Below are 19,026 nucleotides of genomic sequence, written 5' to 3'. Positions count from 1 at the left end.
TATCAAGGACATTTATAGGCTGGCCCTAGAACAGAGCATCGATTTCAGATTTTCCACTTCCTGTCAGGAAGTTTGCTGCAAAATTAGTTCTGTTTTACTCACAGATATAATTCAAACGGTTTTAGAAACTAGAGAGTGTTTTCTATCCAATAGTAATAATAATATGCATATTGTACGAGCAAGAATTGAGTACGAGGCCGTTTAAATTGGGCACGATTTTCCCCCAAAGTGAAAACAGCGCCCTCTGTCCTCAACAGGTTAAAGGTAAAAACTTCTTCCAGTTCATGGTGAATTATCCCAGTTCTGATGTCCAGAAGTTATTTTTGGTCATAAGAGACGGTAGCAGCAACATTATGTACAAAATAAGTAAAAAAAATAAGTTACAAACAACGCAAAAAAAATTGCTCAATTGGTTACCGGCATGTAAAACTTCAGCCATCCTCTTCGGCGCCATTACGTTATGCTCGTTTCAAGTCCTGTCACAACCTCTCAATTGGGATTAGGGCTGGACTTTGACTAGGCCATTCCAAAACTTTAAATGTGTTTCTTTTTAGCCATTTTCATGTAGACTTGATTGTGTGTTTTGTATCATTGTCTTGCTGCATGACCCAGCTGTGCTTCAGCTTCAGCTCACAGACGGATGGCCTGACATTCTCCTGTAGAATTCTCCGATACACAGCAGAATTCATGGTTCTTTCTATTAAAGCAAGTTATCTAGGTCCTGAGGCACCAAAGCATCCCCCAAACCATCACACTACCACCACCATGCTTGACCGTTGTTATAAGGTTGTTACTGTGGAATGCAGTGTTTGGTTTTCACCAGGCATAATGGGACCCATGTTGACCAAAAAGTTATGCTTTTGAATCATCCGTCCAAAGAACATTCTTCCAAGAGTATTGATGATCATCCAAGTGCTTCTGGGTACTTTTTGGCAAACTTGAGTCAACTTTTTGGGTGAGATGGGTTTTTTGTAAAGTCAGGTTCCCTTTATCTAATAATATGTTTTAGTTGAAGATGAGATGACATTCAGTATCGAAAATATGCAAAAAACAGAGAAAATCAGAAAGGTGGCAAATTCTTTTTCACGGCACTGTACATTCTGTCAGCATCTCCCTATGTATTACCATGGTACCTGACACTGCCCCTCTCACCGTACTCTGACTATTCCCTATTGGCCTCAACTGAAACTCAAGTGAAACTATCTCATTCCCCATTGGCCCTGTACGCCGCCTGTCACTCTGATCACTTCTCGTTAATGTATTGCCCCCTAACTCTCTATAGGATAGTGATGCTTCTGTTGTATTCCCCTTTGGCCTACTGTCCACTGGTAGAAAGGGATGTCTTTGGAAGAGTGGAAGATGACTTTTTCTTTTTACTTCACCTTTACTGTTCTCTCCTATCGTTCTCTCTCTCTCTCCATCTATATCCACCTTTCATCCATCGCTATCTTTCTCTCTCCCCCTCTCTCCCTGTCAACCTCTCTACCTGTCTCTCTGTCTGTGTCACTGTCCCAGAACTTTTAGTCCCCTGATGTGGCATTGTCTTAACAACCTGCCACATCGAACCCTTCCTCTTACTCTCAATACGAAAACCTTGAGTTCTTGCAGACACACTGGCCTGTGTTTTGTGTATAAGATGTGAGTGTGAACAGTAATCTACAGCAGCAGTAGTTATTCTACTGGCTATAAATGGTGTGTTATGTAAAGTGTCTGTATCTATGTCTGCATTACAGCTTTTACTTTCACTACATGTGTTTTCTGTCTCTGGAATTTCAAATGTGTTTGTAATGTGTGTGTGTGTGTGTGTGTGTGTGTGTGTGTGTGTGTGTGTGTGTGTGTGTGTGTGTGTGTGTGTGTGTGTGTGTGTGTGTGTGTGTGTGTGTGTGTGTGCAGGTTTTGTACAGTTATCGTGAAGTCATGCAAACACTCATTGAAATATAACTAGAACACACACACACACACACACAGGCTAATGAGTGTGTCATGAGACCTGGACTTGTGTGATGATGTGAGAGGAAGTGGAGATAATCCTCACTTAATAATTCCTGTGTTCTTTTCCAAGAGTCTTGCTCCTCCAGTGCACAGCTCACGGGGTACTTCCTCATATCCCTCTATATTGAACAAAAAACATATTGGAATTCTCAGCATCACTCCAGTGAATCGCAGCACGGTACTGAATTCTTATGTGAAAAAAGTTACACACACGCTTAGCCACATCTGCTAACATTGCCTTTGTTCTCCTCTCTCGCACTCTCCATCTCTCCCTCCAGCCCAAACAGCGGACCTCCCTCTCCTCCTCCCTGGATGTCCAGAACCAGAGGCCAGTCAACCACAGCTGTGATCCCTCCGAGGTGAGCTCGTCCTTGGGCTACGCCAGCTTCAGCACCAGCCCGCCAGTCAGCCCCAACCAGGACTCACCCGGCTCCAACGACGACTGCCCCCTCACAGGTACCCAGGGACAGATTTTGGACATAGCACGACTTGTAGAGAATGAGAGATCATGTCAGCTCCATTTATATAGCTTTTGTAGCTTTTAATTGGACAAATACTGGAAACAGCCAATTAGCCCCTATGAAATTGTCTTTTCCCTAGAGATTTTCACTCTTTTTGGGAATTTTTATCCATCTTCTTCCTTCCTCTTCCCTTTGCGTGTAGTGGATCTGGAAGTTTCCATCTGGACACAGTTTTCTAGTCTTTAATTTCACCTTCCTCCGCATTTTACCTCTAGGCTTTTTTCTCTTTTTCTCTCTGGCGTCCTCATTCACGGAGACCTTGAAGGGCGAGGGAGGGATGACACCTCGGCGATAGATTGATTCTGTCTGACTTTTGTGACACCTGAAATCAGCCAGAGGTAACTCAGCTGTCGATAAGGTCTGGATCAGTTCTTCATCCAACATCATTCTCTGGACCTTCCACCTTACATGGGTGTCATCCAAAGTCAAACCGACCTCTACCCTCTATCCACCTCTTGTAGATGTTCTTGTAGATCTGAGAGGAATAGAAAGATGTAACGTAAGAAATATTGAACCAACCTCACCTTGCCCTCCAACTGGTGGGAATGCAATGTTATCGTTTAGACCTGTCTAGTCATTTCAGATCTACTGTACACAAACAGTGCTGTGCTGCCTGCGTGCGTGCGTGCATCAGTGAGTGTGTGTGTGCGTGTCTGTAAGTATGTGCGTGTGTGTATGTATGTGTGGTGTTGCTTTCAATAGCAGCTCAAACATAGAACATGTAAGAATGATTAATAGCCATTGAATTCTACCGTGCAAATGCTGTATACTATGCGTTATAGGGAAATAATGCACACTCTAGAATGCCCTTCAAGCCAATCAGAAACAAGTATTCAACAATACCATGGTACAGAATGAGCTCATGTAATAAGCTAACCTCACCTGAGTTTAATAGACCGTCCTCAAGTGTAGTAATTAGTTATCAATAGAATCAAGACACTCCCACTTTTAAGGACCTACTGTAAGTCTTGCAACACACGCAGACACCTAACACCCTTCCCCCTGGCCGTGGGCAACGGCGTCTAGCCTGTGTGTGTGAGTTTACTCTCTATTTCCTGTGTGTCGCAGTGATGATTACCAGGTGACGTGGCTGTCACCCACCCACATCTCACCAGAGAGGAGACAGGGGGAGAGGTGACTAGAGGAGAGAGTAGAAGAGAGGAGAACAGTATGTCCTTCTCTTTCTCCATAGTTGTATTCAGAGAGAGAGAGAGAGACCGTGATCAAGTGTGTGTATGTGTTTATCTTTTTGTATGTGAAACAGAGATGATTATCAGGCGTTTGTGTGTATCACGTCTCATTTGGTTATTTATGAAGAAGCAGATCAGAGGCTAGCTGCACATCCCTGGCTGTGACCCCACTCTCCCATGGTGTCTCAGGGGACATTTCCATTTCACACCCCATAGTCGTACAGGTTACCCAGTTGTACATGCAGTTAAAGGTACAATATACAGAAATCGCTCCGTCATTTCCTGGTTGCAAAAATTCTAATAGTTCACCTAATACCCGTTTATGTGACAAAACAAGCAATGCTGAGATGTAGCATGACTTGTAGAGAATGAGGGATCATGTCAGCTCCATTTATATAGCTTTTGTAGCTTTTAATTTGACAAATACTGGAAACAGCCAATTAGCCCCTATGAAATTGTCTTTTCCCTAGAGATTTTCACTCTTTTTGGGAATTTTTATCCAACTTATTCCTTCCTCTTCCCTTTGCGTGTAGTGGATCTGGAAGTTTCCAAACATGGCTGGCACATCAAATCTGATACATCACAATGCGCCACCAGAGAAACAACTGTCTATCTCGCTCTCTCTGCCTCTTGCTCTCTCTCTTCCTCTTTCGCCAGCATCCCTCTATCCGTCAACAGCCCCCAGGTCCAACTCCAGGAATAGATCTGCGCCCATTTTCCTTCTTTTTTTTATGCGCTCTTTTTTAGGTTTTCCTCCTCTCCCCTCCTGTTCTCTACTTATTAGCTTCATAAGGTCCCTTGTGTTGTTGCCGTGGCAACAGAAAGCACATGCGGCTTATACATTTACAGCTGGATACATCAAGTGGAGAGCGAGAGATGGAGAGAGAGAGGGAGGAGCGAGAGAGAAGGGGGGCATTATCGAAGAGGAGAGAGTGAATGAGTGAAAGAGAATGAAAAAAGAGGGAGTATGAGGAGAGAGATGGTGAGAAAAAGAGATACAAACTATAGCAGAAGAGGGAGAGAAGGGGGAGATTGAAAGCCAGAGTGAAAAGTAAATACATGTTTCCGCCCAACCATAAAATGTCTCCTTCCTACCTTCCTGCCTCCATCCCTCTCTCATTTTTCAAAAGCTCTCCTGTGCTAGCCAAACAGCTGCTCAACGCTGGATCAACACTGACCAAACATTTACACAACGTCCCCTCTGCTACAGGGTAGGTGTAAGCCACCTGCGTGGGTGGTCGGCAGAAAGCTGGCTATTTATAGCGGGAGTAGCATTAGCATCTGTAGGTGGGAGAGTGGATGTTTCAGAAGAACCTTTATGTAACGTTTTGCTAGTTTTGCTATGGTAGGCAGAGATGTTCCCTCTGGCATGTCAACACTGCAGCAGCAGGTGACTGCAGCAGCCTTAGTGTGTGTGTGCGCACTTTCCTGTGTAAGCCTGGATTTGTTTTCTTTTGACAGAAGGACAACAGTAACATACTGTACAGCAGTGGGCTTAAACTTCATTTACTTCTCTTTTTTTCACCACAAGGTCAGGTAAACAGGATGTAAATCAACTATGTGTGCACAGGAAGTGCTGTAATGTAAATATGAAGTCTACAGTGGTGTGGTTGATTGCTGTCTTATTTTAGAACACCTAAAACTGCCCCTCCTTCTTTCTTAAAGATTCCTTCCTTTCTTTCTTACGCCCTTCCTAGAGTTAATCAGACATCATTGAATAAGTGAAAGCCTATGGCCCCATCCAGAAACAAGCCCTTCCTCCTCCTTGTCTCAAGGCCGTCTTTATCTCAGTGGGCTTGATTGATTGATTCAAAGAGAATGCACTTTTACAAATCTGTGTGCAAATTCACAACCCCCCTCCCACACACAAACAAACACACACACACACACACACACACACACACACAAACAAACAAACAAACACACACACAAATTCAGCAACCACACATACAAGCACAGACACACATGGCCGTGGCCCTACTCTCCGAGGGTGTCTCGGGGGGGAGTTGGGATATGTAAAAAACACATTACCATTTCACACCTCGCGCTCGTATAGGTTACGCAGTTGTACATGCAGCGAAACAGGACAAATAAATATAAGAACTCACACGGGCAGCAAGGACTCCAAAGACCGCCATTAATCCTGGACACACACCATCAATCCCTTTGGTCCCTTTTTTTATTTTTATTTTTATTTTTATTTTTTTATAATATGTTTATTATTTTCCAATAAAAATAAAGTAAAAAAGACCGCAATACAAACAATGACATTCATTGTACAGTTGAATGGGATGGCCACTTTAGAGGACAAAACAAAAGTTAACTCACACATACACAAAATAAAACAAAATCCTATTAGGTGGTACATGTATAAGAAGACAGCATATAGTCATTACAAGCAGTGTAGTTAAGCCAAAAATAAATATTGAGTGTAGTACAGCACAGAGTAGCAGCAGATCGTCAGCCCAGTTATGAAGCGGGACTAGACCATTTATCCAGTATCGGCTGCCATATTTTGTAAAATAATGGACTTCTATTTGAGGTGTTGTATCGAATCTTTTCCATATGTATTACATTCCCTAAATCCCGTAACCACATTTCAAAGGTAGGTACAGTCTCCAATTTCCAAAATTGCAATATGAGCCTTTTGGCTAATAGAGTACAAAGAGAGACAGCTTTCCCTTCCTGGTTATTCCCATCAACTGTACCAAACAGAGCGATCAATGGGTCTGGGGCTAGAACTCTATCAAAGGCCTTAGATAAGTAATCAAAAATGAGAGCCCAGTAAGCATGTAATTTAGGGCATGTCCAGAATAAGTGGGTCAACGTCCCCTCCTCCTGCTTGCACCTCTCACACAGTGGTGAGGTGTCCGGGAATATTTTATGCAGTTTTACCTTTGAGTAGTGTAACCTGTGAATCACCTTAAACTGTACAAGGTTGTGTCTGGCATTCACTGAACTGTGGTTTATATTCCTGAGAGCTTCTATCCAGTCCTCATTTGAGATTTCTGAACCAAGTTCTTGTTCCCAAGCCCTTTTAATGGTGTCTGTGGATACCTCTATGTGGGCCTGTAGCACATCATACAGTCTAGAGACCGACCCTTTTGAATGGGGTTTGACAAGGATCAAGCTATCTAATGTAGGACTATTTGGCTTCATGCCATACTGTGGGATATGTGTCCTTAAGAAATTCCTGATTTGGAGGTATCTGAAAAAATGTGTTGTTGGCATGTTGAACTTTGCCTGTAGTTGTTGAAATGAAGCTAACTGACCATCTATGTATAGATTACCAATTGTTGTGAGCCCCTTCTCCCTCCACTGTGAAAACACCACATCATCCAATGCAGGGTGGAAAGCATGATTCAGGCTAATCGGGCTGTCTATGTAAACAGTGGGTATGTTAAGAAAATCCCTAATCTGTTTCCAGATCCTAAGCGTATGACAAATGACTGGATTGGAGTCATAAGTGGCTTTTTTCACATATGATGGGCTATTAACAAGTACAGGGAGTGAGGAACGTTGACAGGAGGCCTGCTCAATCAAAAGCCATGAAGGCATATCCTTCTGTCTCATCGCAGGTAAACTTTCCCTCCAGAAAGACACAATGTTCAGATTAGCAGCCCAATAATACAGTTTGAAGTGAGGAAGGCCAAAGCCCCCCTCTATCTTGTACTTGCATAAATGCTTCTTTGCAATTCTGGCTGCCTTGTTATCCCATAAAAATGGAGTTACTATTGAATCCAGTTTCTTAAAGTAGCTTTGTGGTATGAAATTGGGTAGACATTGGAAGAGGTAAAGAAACCTGGGTAGGACAACCATTTTAATAGCGTTTATACGACCAACCAAGGAAATAGGCAGAGTTTTCCAAAAATCTATATTTTGTTTAAGCTGATATATTTTCATGTCCCAATTCGCTTTCAATAGCTGATCAAGGTCTCTTGTCACTACAATGCCAAGGCTTGTGAACTTGTCCCTCACTGTTCTAAACGGGGTAGATTGCAGAAATTGCATATCCACAGGCCGTGATATTGGCATCAACTCACTTTTTTGCCAGTTTATCTTGTATCCAGAGAAGGAGCCGAATGTGTTTATCAAGTTAAGTAAGGGTGGAATAGAAGTTTTAGGCTTGGACAAAAACAAAAGAACATCGTCTGCATATAGGGAAATTTTGTGCTGTGTGTCTTTTATTTTAACAGAAGCTATATCGGGACATGCCCGAATGCGAGTAGCAAGGGGTTCCATGGCTATAGCGAAGAGAGCAGGCGAAATAGGGCACCCCTGTCGGCACCCCTTGAACAGGCGGAATGACTGCGACATTTCCTGATTGGTCACCACGGAGGCCATTGGGTGTGCATAAATAATTCTTATCCAATTAATAAATTCCTTTCCAAACCCAAAATGCTCCAGAACCGACATCATATACTTCCACTCAATCTGATCAAACGCCTTCTCTGCATCAAGAGCTATTACCACTGCCTCAACTTTATGATCATGATACATTACGTTGAAAAGGCGTCTCAAATTGTAGTATATATGTCGGCCCGGGATAAAACCTGTCTGGTCAGGGTGTATGATGTCGGAAATATATTTTTTCAATCGGTTTGCCAATATCTTTGTCAACACCTTGTTTTCTATGGGGAGTAACGACACGGGGCGATACAACGACATCTCCACGGAATCTCTATCTTTTTTCAAGATCAGGGCTATTGTAGCCTCATACAGTGTTTGCGGGAGTTTGGCATTTTCTTTTGATTGTTGAAACATTCGTAACATAAGTGGAGATAGACTAGCGCAGTACTTCTTATAGAATTCTATTACATATCCATCGGGCCCAGGGGCCTTGCTGTTTGTAAATTGTGCTATCGCTGTGTTAATTTCCTCTAAGGTTATCCCTGCATCGAGTGCAGCAGCTGCCCCCCTGTCTAGTTTAGGAAGTTCACATTCAGCGAGAAAGCGTTCCATAGTTTGTGGATCAGTAGCATCGCATTTTGATTGGTATAGCTCTGAGTAAAACTGCGCAAAGCATTTATTAATGTCCTGCGGATCTGTTACTATTTTACCCTTCTTGTCTTTTATTTTGTGAATAGCTCTAGATGCCTGTACATGCCTTAGCTGTCTTGCTAATAATTTATGTGGTTTGTCCCCCAGTTCAAAATAACTTTGTTGCGTCCTAGCAAGTAAAGAGCCCACCCGTTTCGAAAGGATGGTATTATATTCATATTTTAACTTTGTGATCTTCTCAAGGACTGTATATGAGGAATTTGTCCTAAAAACGTTCTCCTGTTCCCCTAACTCTCTTTCAATTTCTCTCAGCCTAGTATTGGCACGTTTCTTCCTCTCTGATGTATAAGAAATAATGTAACCTCTAATCACAGCCTTTAGAGATTCCCAAAGGGTGGAGTCGTCAACATCCCCCGTGTCGTTAGTTCTGAGGAAAAAGGCAATCTGCTCCTTCAAATACTGACAAAAAGCCTCATCTTTCAACAGGTATGCGTCTAAGCGCCACGGTCGCCGACCTGTCGACATATTGTCGAGTTTCAGCACCATGGACAGAGGAGAGTGGTCCGTAATTAGAATGGGGTGATAGGTAACCGACTCAGCTGCTGAAATTAGTTTGGAGTCCAACAAGAAATAGTCAATTCTGGAATATGATTTATGAACTGATGAAAAGAAAGAATAATCCCTGTCTGTTGGGTGCGTCAGTCTCCAAATATCGACAATGTTAAGGTTTGTCATCAATGTATTTAGACAGACACTGGCATTTGATTGTTGAAGTGACCTTGATAGCTGTTTATCTAAAAGAGGATCTAACGTACAGTTAAAGTCACCTCCAACAATAACACTTGTATCCGAGATATTTGGTATGGCCTTAAATACCCTTTGAAAAAATAATGGATCATCGAAATTGGGTCCATATAAATTGACCAAGGTTATTGGTTTTGAATTCAGTGTACCAGCAACAATAATATACCGACCATTAGGATCTGAAATCGAGGTTGAGTAAACAAAAGGAATGTTTTTCCTTATCAGGATTGCTACCCCTCTCGCTTTTGCATCAAAGTTAGACTGGTATATCTGACCGATCCAGCTGACTCGTAGCTTGGCCTGCGCCGAGCGTTTAATATGAGTTTCTTGAAGAAGCACTATGTCAGCACCCAGTGATTTAAGATGAGAAAAAACCTTAGCTCGTTTCACGACATGCCCTAATCCATTACAGTTCCAGCTGACTATCTTTATTCCACCTGGTCTACTCTGTGCTCGGTCACTATGTGGCATTTCTTATTTTAAAGCAAATTGCTGCTGTCATACAAAACCCAGAAGAAAAACGTCCCGCCGTACGGGAGCTTGTCATGCCACCTGTATTAATAAACGTGAACATAAAACACAGACCCCATCCCCCCTCCCATCCCTTTACTGAGTGACTTCCCCAAACGAAGCACTCCTTGGCTAACACACAAACCTTAGGGTGTCTAGACATACAGCTTGAACTAACTCGTCGTCTATAGATGCTCCGCATATAAACTAATATTAAATAACACTTAACTTAACTCTCACGTTAGGGGGTGAGTGGCGCCAAAACATGACATGCCAAACAATGCTATATTAGCCACAACATCTCACCTATCCTATAAGTCCCAATTTCTGATCTTCTGATCGAAAAGACATAGGCCGGAAATTCAATTCAAACCCATTCCTGGCCTGTATTTGGCCATTTAGCCGGCTGGCACAGCCGTTCTGTATCCTCAGCCGGGGAGCTTGCTTGTCAAGAACAGATCGGCCTCTTTTGCGTTGTCAAACGTACGTGTTGATCCCTCGACTGTCACCTTAAACCGGGCTGGGAAGAGGAATCCATATCGGATGTTGGCCGCCCTGCATTTGTTGCGTACCTCATCATACTCTTTCCGTTGGTTCCTCACCTCCAAGGTAAGATCTGGGTAGAAAGACACCCTGGCTCCGTTGTAGTTAAGGGGGAACTTTTGACTAGCCAGCTTGAGGATGAGACCTCTGGTGTGGGGATAGTGCAGCCTTACAATGAATGGCCTTGGTGGCCCGCCCTTGGCCGGCTTCGTTGCCTGTGATCTGTGTGCGCGGTCGATCAGGATGGCCGTTTTGAAGTGTTCACTCCCCAGCAATGCCGGTATCAGCTCCGAGACAAATTCAGTGGGTTTCCCTTTCTCAGTGTCCTCCTGGATCCCACATATTCGGATGTTCTGGCGTCTTGAATGCGATTCGAGCATTTCCAGTCGGGCCTTCAGGGTTTTGTTGTCATTTTTGAACGTTGCGCACTGTTTCTCTATGTCCTGTAGTCTGGCCTCGTGATCGACTGTCGTCTGCTCAACCTCGTGCACCCTTCTCGTAGTTGCCTTCACAGTTTCGGCCAAAGTCCCAATACTCTTTGAGATATCAGCCAACCTTGTGTCCACCTTCTTGCTTAGTGCGTTTATGGCAGCCAGTATGTCACGTTGAGTAGGATCTGTGGGGAACTCTTGGAAGCTAGCCTCTTCAGCTAGCTCCTCGTGGGTCGGCGACGTTGAAATTGGTTCGTTGTCTATCTCATTCCAATTATCTTGTTTAGCGCCCCCTTTTTTGGTGCCTTTCCCCTTTGTCATATTTGTTTGAAGTTATAGGTTGTGAGAGGTTAAGATAAATACTAATTTGTTTCAAAATTGAGCGGAGCTCTAGCACAGCACGTCTACTCCATAGCACGCTCTCTAGCGCCCGTCCCTTTGGTCCCTTGTGGCTCTTTTAGCCTCTGTGCGTGTGTGTATTTGTACAAACGAGTATGTATGTTCATGCATGTATGTACGAGTATGTATGTTTGTGCATGACTCCTCCATCTTGGCCTGTACACCATGTTCTGAACAGACCGGAATAGACCAGTGTTTTATGGGACTTTGATTGTCCTCACTTATATTCAATTATATGACTGCCCCTCCAATTGTCACCGCACTCTACCTCTGGCTGCTGTGTGGCTAGGTGTAGAAAATCACACAGTGTACACCTCCTTTGAATGAGGCAGTCAATTAAAGGTACGCTTCACAAGATGACATCATCACACACAACAGACAATAACATCAGCAGAATGAAAATCTGACCAAGACTGACGCTATTGGCTTTCTCCAATGGGGGCGTATCTCAACGAGGAAGATGGGTGTGAATTCTGTGGATGTGAGTGAGCACCAAGGAAGAGAGAGCCCCCAGCTAGCACGGAGACAGTAATAAAGCAGTGCTGTTATCTCCCACTGAGATTCTAATGAAGAGTTTTATTAAAGAGAACCGGACCCTTTTTGATCACACGTTCCCTCTAAAGAAACATTTGTTTTGTCAAGCTGCGCTTCCCGCACCGTTTTCTGCTCTGTCCATGATTTTGTAATTACAGTAAGCAGGGTTCTGATTGGTCTATATCATGTGTGTGTATTTGGGGCTGATGTATGGATTCATCCATTCCTAGACTGATTACTAACTGACCTGCCTGTATGCCCCTCATTTCAACGTCTCATTTTCATTTACATTTGGTTGAGTTGTCAACTAACGTGAATTACACGTGAAATCAACAAGAACAATTCACCATGTCATTGGATTTAGGTTAAAAGTTAGGTGAAAAAAAGAGGAAGTTCCCTTACGTTGATTCCTCTTTGCAAATCCAATCAGTTTTCCACATTGATTCAATGTCATTACATTTAATTTTGTTTGTTGAAATGACGTGGAAACAGCGTTGAGTCAACCAGTTTTTGCCTAATGGGTCTCTTCTTCTTCCCTCTATCTTTCTCTCCCACATGTATTGAGGAACAAAAGAGGACTCCTCTGTCGTTCTCTCTCTTTTGTCTCTCTGTAATCTTCCTCTGAGGTGTCTTTATGGACTGACTGACTCCAGGTTATGGTGACTCATGTCTAGAGCCTCTGACAGTAGAACAGAATAGAGGGCAGTTCAGTAGAGTAGAGAGGAATGGAACTTTTCCACAGAGGACATTCCAACCCCTTCACACATCTCAAACCATCAGGCAAAGCTCGAGGTTTTCTATGCTAACCAACGCATGGCAAAGATCTTCAAGAGAAAAACAACAGTTGTCGAACTGATATAGAAGTAGATATGTACAGAACGCAATAGTATAGAACAAAACAATGTACGGCCGGACAGGGCAGGTTAAGGTAGAAAAGATTAAAACCAATTTATGGAGAATAGAATAGCAGTGCGTCAGTGACGGCCCGACATTCCTCTGATGTTGTGGTACACGTAGCTCTCTGTCTCCCCTTGAGGCACTCAGTGGATGGTTTAATTGAATGCTTAATGAACATTGGCCGGGCCCAGCAGTGTCATTAAGAGACCCCACTGATAACCTTTAAACCACCAATGGGAAGGCACTGCACAGAACCCACACATATTATCTTCAGGGCACACACACATTCCCATAGGCATGTACAGGGTCTTCAGAAAGTATTCACACCCCTTGATATTTCCAAATTTTTCTGTGTTACAGCCTGGTTTTAAAATTAATTGAATTTAGATTCATTGGCCTACACACAATATCCCATAATGTCAAAGTGGAATTATGTTTTCCAAAATGTTTTACAAATTAATGGGGAAAAAATGAAAAAAGAAATGTAATGGGTCAGTAAGTATTCAACCTCTTTGTTATGGTAAGCTTAAATAAGTTCAGGAGTAAAATTGTACTTAACAAGTCACATAGGAAGATGCATTGACTCACTCTGTGTACAATAATAGTGTTTAACATGATTTGTGAATGTCTACCTCAGCTCTGTACCTCACACATACAATTATCTGTAAGGTCCCTCAGTCAAGCAGTGAATTTCAAACACAGATTCTACCACAAAGACCAAGGAGGCTTTCCAATGCCTCGCAAAGAAAGGCACCTATTGGTAAATGGGTCAAAATTTAAAAAAGCTGAAATTGAATATCCCTTTGAGCATGTGATTAATTAGACTTTGGGGGCTGTATCAATACACCCAGTCACTGCAAAGATACAGGCGTCCATCCTAACTCAGTTGCCGGAGAGGAAGGAAACCGCTCAGGGTTTTCACCATAAGGCCAATGGTGACTTTAAAACAGTTAGAGTTTAATGGCTGTGATAGGAGAACTGAGGATGGATCAACAACATTGTAGCTACTCCACAATACTAACCTAATTGACAGAGTGAAAAGAAGGAAGCCGTTTGCAAAAAGGCATTAAGTAATACTGCAAAACCGCTCCAATTTTTCAAGCATGGTGGTTGCTGCTTCATGTTATGGATATGATTGTAATCATTAACAACGGGGGAGTTTTCCGGATGAAACAGAATGGAGATAAGCACAGGCAAAACCTGTTTCAGTCTGCTTTCCACCAGACACTGGGAGATTAATTCACCTTTCAGCAGGACGATAACCTAAACCACAAGGCCAAACCTACACTGTTGCTTACAGTTACTTACCAAAAAGAAAGTGAATGTTTCTGAGTGGCTAAATTACAAATGTTGACTTAAATCTTTTGAAAATCTATGGAGAGACTTGAAAATGGTTGTCTAGCAATGATCAGCAACCAATTTGACAGAGATTGAAGAATTTTGAAAAGAATGTTGCACAATCCAGGTGTGGAAAGCTCTCAGAGCTGTAATCGCTGCCAAAGGTGCTTCTACAAAGTATTGACTCAGGGGTGTGAATACTTATGTAAATTAGATGTTTCTGTATTTCATTTTCAATACATTTTCTAAAATGAAAAAATACATGTTTTCACTTTGTACTTATGTGGTATTGTGTGTAGATGGGTGAGGAAACAATGTTATTTAATCCATGTTGAATTCAGGCTGTAACACAACAAAATGTGGAATAAGTCAAGCGGAATACTTTCTGAAGGCACTGTATTCGGTGTACATACTGTATTCTAGTCATTGAACACTGGTCACTTTAATAATGTTTACATACAAAACACACCTTTATATGTATATGTGTGTATACAGTTGAAGTCAGAAGTTTACATACGCCTTAGCCAAATACATTTAAACTCAGTTTTTCACAATTCCTGACATTTAATCCTCGTAAAAATTCCCTGTCTTAGGTCAGTTAGGATCACCATTTTATTTTAAGAATGTGAAATGTCAGAATAATAGTAGAGAGAATTATTTATTTCAGCTTTTATTTCTTTCATCACATTCCCAGTGGGTCAGAAGTTTACATACACTCAATTAGTATTTGGTAGCATTGCCTTTAAATTGTTTGACTTGGGTCAAATGTTTCGGGTAGCCTTCCACAAGCTTCCCACAATAAGTTGGGTGAATTCTGGCCCATTCCTCCTGACAGAGCTGGTGTAACTGAGTCAGGTTTGTAGGCCTCCTTGCTCGCACACGCTTTTTCAGTTCTGCCCACAAATTTTCTATGGGATTGAGGGCAGGGCAACATGATGCTGACACCCCCGTGCTTCACGGTTGGGATGATGTTCTTCGGCTTGCAAGCCTCCCCCTTTTTCCTCCAAACATAACGGTGGTCCTTATGAACAAACAGTTCTATTTTTGTTTCATCAGACCAGAGGACATTTCTCCAAAAAGTACAATCTTTGTCCCCATGTGCAGATGCAAACTGTAGTCTGTCTTTTTTATGGCGGTTTTGGAGCAGTGGCTTCTTCCTTGCTGAGCGGCCTTTCAGGTTATGTCGATATAGGACTCGTTTCACTGTGGATATAGATACTTTTGTACCTGTTTCCTCCAGCATCTTCACAAGGTCTTTCGCTGTCCCCAAATGCAATAAAATGCTAATTAATTACTTAAAAATCATACAATGTGATTTTCTGGATTTTGTTTTAGATTCCGTCTCTCACAGTTGAAGTGTACCTATGATAAAAATTACAGACCTCTACATGCTTTGTAAGTAGGAAACACTGCCGATTTTGCAAGTTATCAAATACTTGTTCTCCCCACTGTATATGTATATATATATATATATATATGTATGTACCGGTCTCTGAAATTGCTCGTTCTGATATTTCTTAATTTTTCTGGATTAAGTGTATTTTATTTGTATTTTTATTCACTTAGCTACAGGATGTATTTGTGTTTGAAAGAGAGAGTGTGTGTCTGGTGTGGCAATGTAATATTAATTGCCTCTTTTATATCATTCCCCAAAAATCGAACTCTTGTTCCTTACATCGCTCGACGACAAAACGGGTTACCCACTGCCAGTGGGAGATAAACTGGTTGCCGTGGTGATATCCCAGCATACATAGAGCAAGATTGAAAGTGTGAATTCAATATCTCCTCACAGTCCCTGTGGTTCCCCTTTCGGTCTAGGTAGTCTAGATCGATTCTCAGGGCTATCACACATGAAAGAATGTAGCCTACACAACAACAAGAGTCTACTTTCATCTTTATTCTCCCCCCTGAGGTGACTGGTGCTGCTATGGAAGACCTGTTTACTCCTTGTTAGCGAGACGCTAGCACTTTAAATGGAAGATATGTATTGCTTTTAGCATGTAACACTAGAACTTTGTTGCAGGCTAGGTTATGGCTTTTTAATGTTTCTAGCTAAGGCACTAGCTCTGGGCGCTAACAAAAGCATCAGAGCTCAGATAAGACCGATGAATTCCTGCTACATTAGCAGAAGTCTCTCACTTAGAAGACCTTTTTACATCAAATAGCTTGTTAGTGTAGCATTAGCCTAGCACCACTAGCCTAGCGCCTTTAGCCTAGCACCATTAGCCTAGCGTAAGGCTGCAGCAGAACAAAGCAAATCATAATTCATAAAGCAGCCAGACAGGCCCCTTTCATCTAAAGGATGACAGACACGTCTGATATTGCTCTGTAGTTTTAATAAGCTCAACAAGTCGCCGCGTCCGAGATAGAAAAATAAACAAGATTGTATCAGATGTTGTCCCCCCCTAGACAGGATAACACCCCAATATATTAGAAATGTAATGAAATTGAGCGTGTGCATGTCTACCGGTATGTGCATGCATGTCTGGGGTTTTCTCTATGGACTGACAGAACTCATATTGTGTTGATTATTTTGTTGAGAAAATGTATTTTGAAAAAACCTTGATCATTTGGTCAGTTTCATTCCATGGTGAAGAGTCAGTGTATCAATCTTGTAGCACAGTTCTAGAAACAGCCAAAACTGTTCGGGGAATCAACTGGATTTTTGGTCACTGCAATCTTTTTGTGATTATGGGAGTTGTGAATGTGGGTATATTGGTCATTGCTGCTGACTTGCACCAGAAACTCAATGTTCCCTCTTAGACTACACTGAGAATAATACAGCCTATCTACTGCTATAATACTTTCCTATCGTGCTCTCGTTCTCTCTCTCTCTCTCTCTCTCTCTCTCTCTCTCTCTCGCTCTCTCTCTCTCTCTCTCTCGCTCTCTCTCTCTCTCTCATGCTCTCTTTCTATCTCTCTCTCTCACACAATCTTTACTTATTTTTTCACTCTGTCAGTCTCCACACCCTGCCCTCTTGTAATCTGTCTGTCTCGTCCCCCTGCCCTCTTGTGATCGGTCAGTCTCCACCCCCTGCCCTCTTGTGATCGGTCAGTCTCCACCCCCTGCCCTCTTGTGATCGGTCTGTCACTTAGTTCCCCCATCATTTTCTCCCTCCTTTCTCTCTCTGTCTCTCCCTCCTTTCTCTGTCTCTCCCTCCTGTCTCTCCCTCCTTTCTCTCTCTCTCCCTCCTTTCTCTCTCTGTCTCTCCCTCCTTTCTCTCTCTGTCTCTCCCTCCTTCCAGCCCAGTGTATCTCCGACAGCAGCCTCAGAGTAATGGAGGTCTATACTTGGCAGGAAACGGGTGGCTGCTCAGTACGGCGCCGTAAACATTTGTTAACAAGCAATTAAATGTGTCCTCTTTAATCCCGCTGGGGGCGGGGGCGTGCAATCGCTCACAAGACCTGCCCAGGACGGAGGAGAAAAGTGAGGGACGAGGGCAGAACAGAAAGAGAGAGGAGAAAAGTGAGGGAAGAGGGCAGAACAGAAAGAGAGGGGAGAAAAGTGAGGGAAGAGAGAGGAGAAAAGTGAGGGAAGAGGGCAGGACAGGAAGAGAGGAGAAAATTTGGAGAAAATGATTTCGTCATCCCTTTTCATCCTTCTCTCCCTCTCTCTTTCCCGTAAGAGTGGTAGAATAATATTGTTGTGGGTGGGAGGGTCATGGAAAAGAAGGCCATTATGTGTTGGTTTAACTCCGTTTCTGGAATTGTAAATATATTACAGTAAGGGCCTGCAATTCTCTCTCACACACACACACGTGAACGCGCGAGCACTTAACCACTGTAACGTATGTGTATTAATGTGTGTGTAACTGTCAACAGGAAGACTACGCCTGTGTGCGTGTGCCTATGCATGTACCGCGAGGTATGCAGGTATGCTGTGTGGGGCAACAGGAGCACTATCAGGTCTCAGACTGGGTGTGCACTTGTAAGACTGGGTGTGCACTTGTAAGACTGGGTGTGCACTTGTAAGACTGGGTGTGCACTTGTAAGACTGGGTGTGCACTTGTAAGCATATTTCAGTCGTGTGAGTCAGTATGTGAAGCCAGGTAGTAGCAAGGTTCGACAGTAATACCATAACAGTTGGACTGTTGACAGTATGGATTAACAGCTGCCTAGTTCACACTAGGAGGTGACCTGAGGTAAGACACACACACACAGAGGACAGAATAAAGAGAGAGAGATTTGTCTATCCAAGTTGAGGTTTCTCTCTCCTTCATCTGACTCATGCTGTGTTTATATGGATGGATCATTTTTGATTCCGGGCTGAACAGTAGTTTGCTCCTCTCCTCCCTACGTGTGTGCATCGTTTTTCCTTTACCCCCGTTCACCTCCGCTGTCCTTTCTACTGTTTCTAGATCAACTGTTCTCTCTCTCTCTCTCTCTCTCTCTCTCTCTCTCTCTCTCTCTCTCTCTCTCTCTCTCTCTCTCTCTCTCTCTCTCTCTCTCTCTCTCTCTCTCTCTCTCTCTCTCTCTCTCTCTCTCTCTCTCTCTCTCTCTCTCTCTCTCTCTCTCTCTCTCTCTCTCTCTCTCTCTCTCTCTCTCTCTCTCTCTCTCTCTCTCTCTCTCTCTCTCTCTCTCTCTCTCTCTCTCTCTCTCTCTCTCTCTCTCTCTCTCTCTCTCTCTCTCTCTCTCTCTCTCTCTCTCTCTCTCTCTCTCTCTCTCTCTCTCTCTCTCTCTCTCTCTCTCTCTCTCTCTCTCTCTCTCTCTCTCTCTCTCTCTCTCTCTCGACTTTATTGACATGGCAAGTTCATTATTACTTACATTGTCAAAGTATACATATCGAAAAATAAAAATCAAATATATATGTATATATATACAAAATATATATTTATATATAAATAAATGGTGGGACCAACAGCAATA

General features: G+C 42.8%; 1 protein-coding gene across 1 annotated transcript in view; it reads left to right on the top strand.

The window, feature by feature from the left end:
• Positions 1–19,026, top strand: part of LOC120031839 (ankyrin repeat and sterile alpha motif domain-containing protein 1B-like) — a 231,310-nt gene that overhangs the window by 99,650 nt on the left and 112,634 nt on the right. Inside the window, exon 9 of the mRNA XM_038977659.1 lies at positions 2,271–2,448. Within this exon, the coding sequence (XP_038833587.1) occupies positions 2,271–2,448 (178 nt within the window). The remainder of the gene's footprint in view (positions 1–2,270; positions 2,449–19,026) is intronic.

This window comes from Salvelinus namaycush, chromosome 38 (genome assembly GCF_016432855.1).
Source record: "Salvelinus namaycush isolate Seneca chromosome 38, SaNama_1.0, whole genome shotgun sequence".
Lineage (NCBI taxonomy): Eukaryota > Metazoa > Chordata > Actinopteri > Salmoniformes > Salmonidae > Salvelinus > Salvelinus namaycush.
The sequence above is the reverse complement of the archived record's forward strand: the minus strand, read 5'-3'. Positions and strand labels throughout refer to the sequence as shown.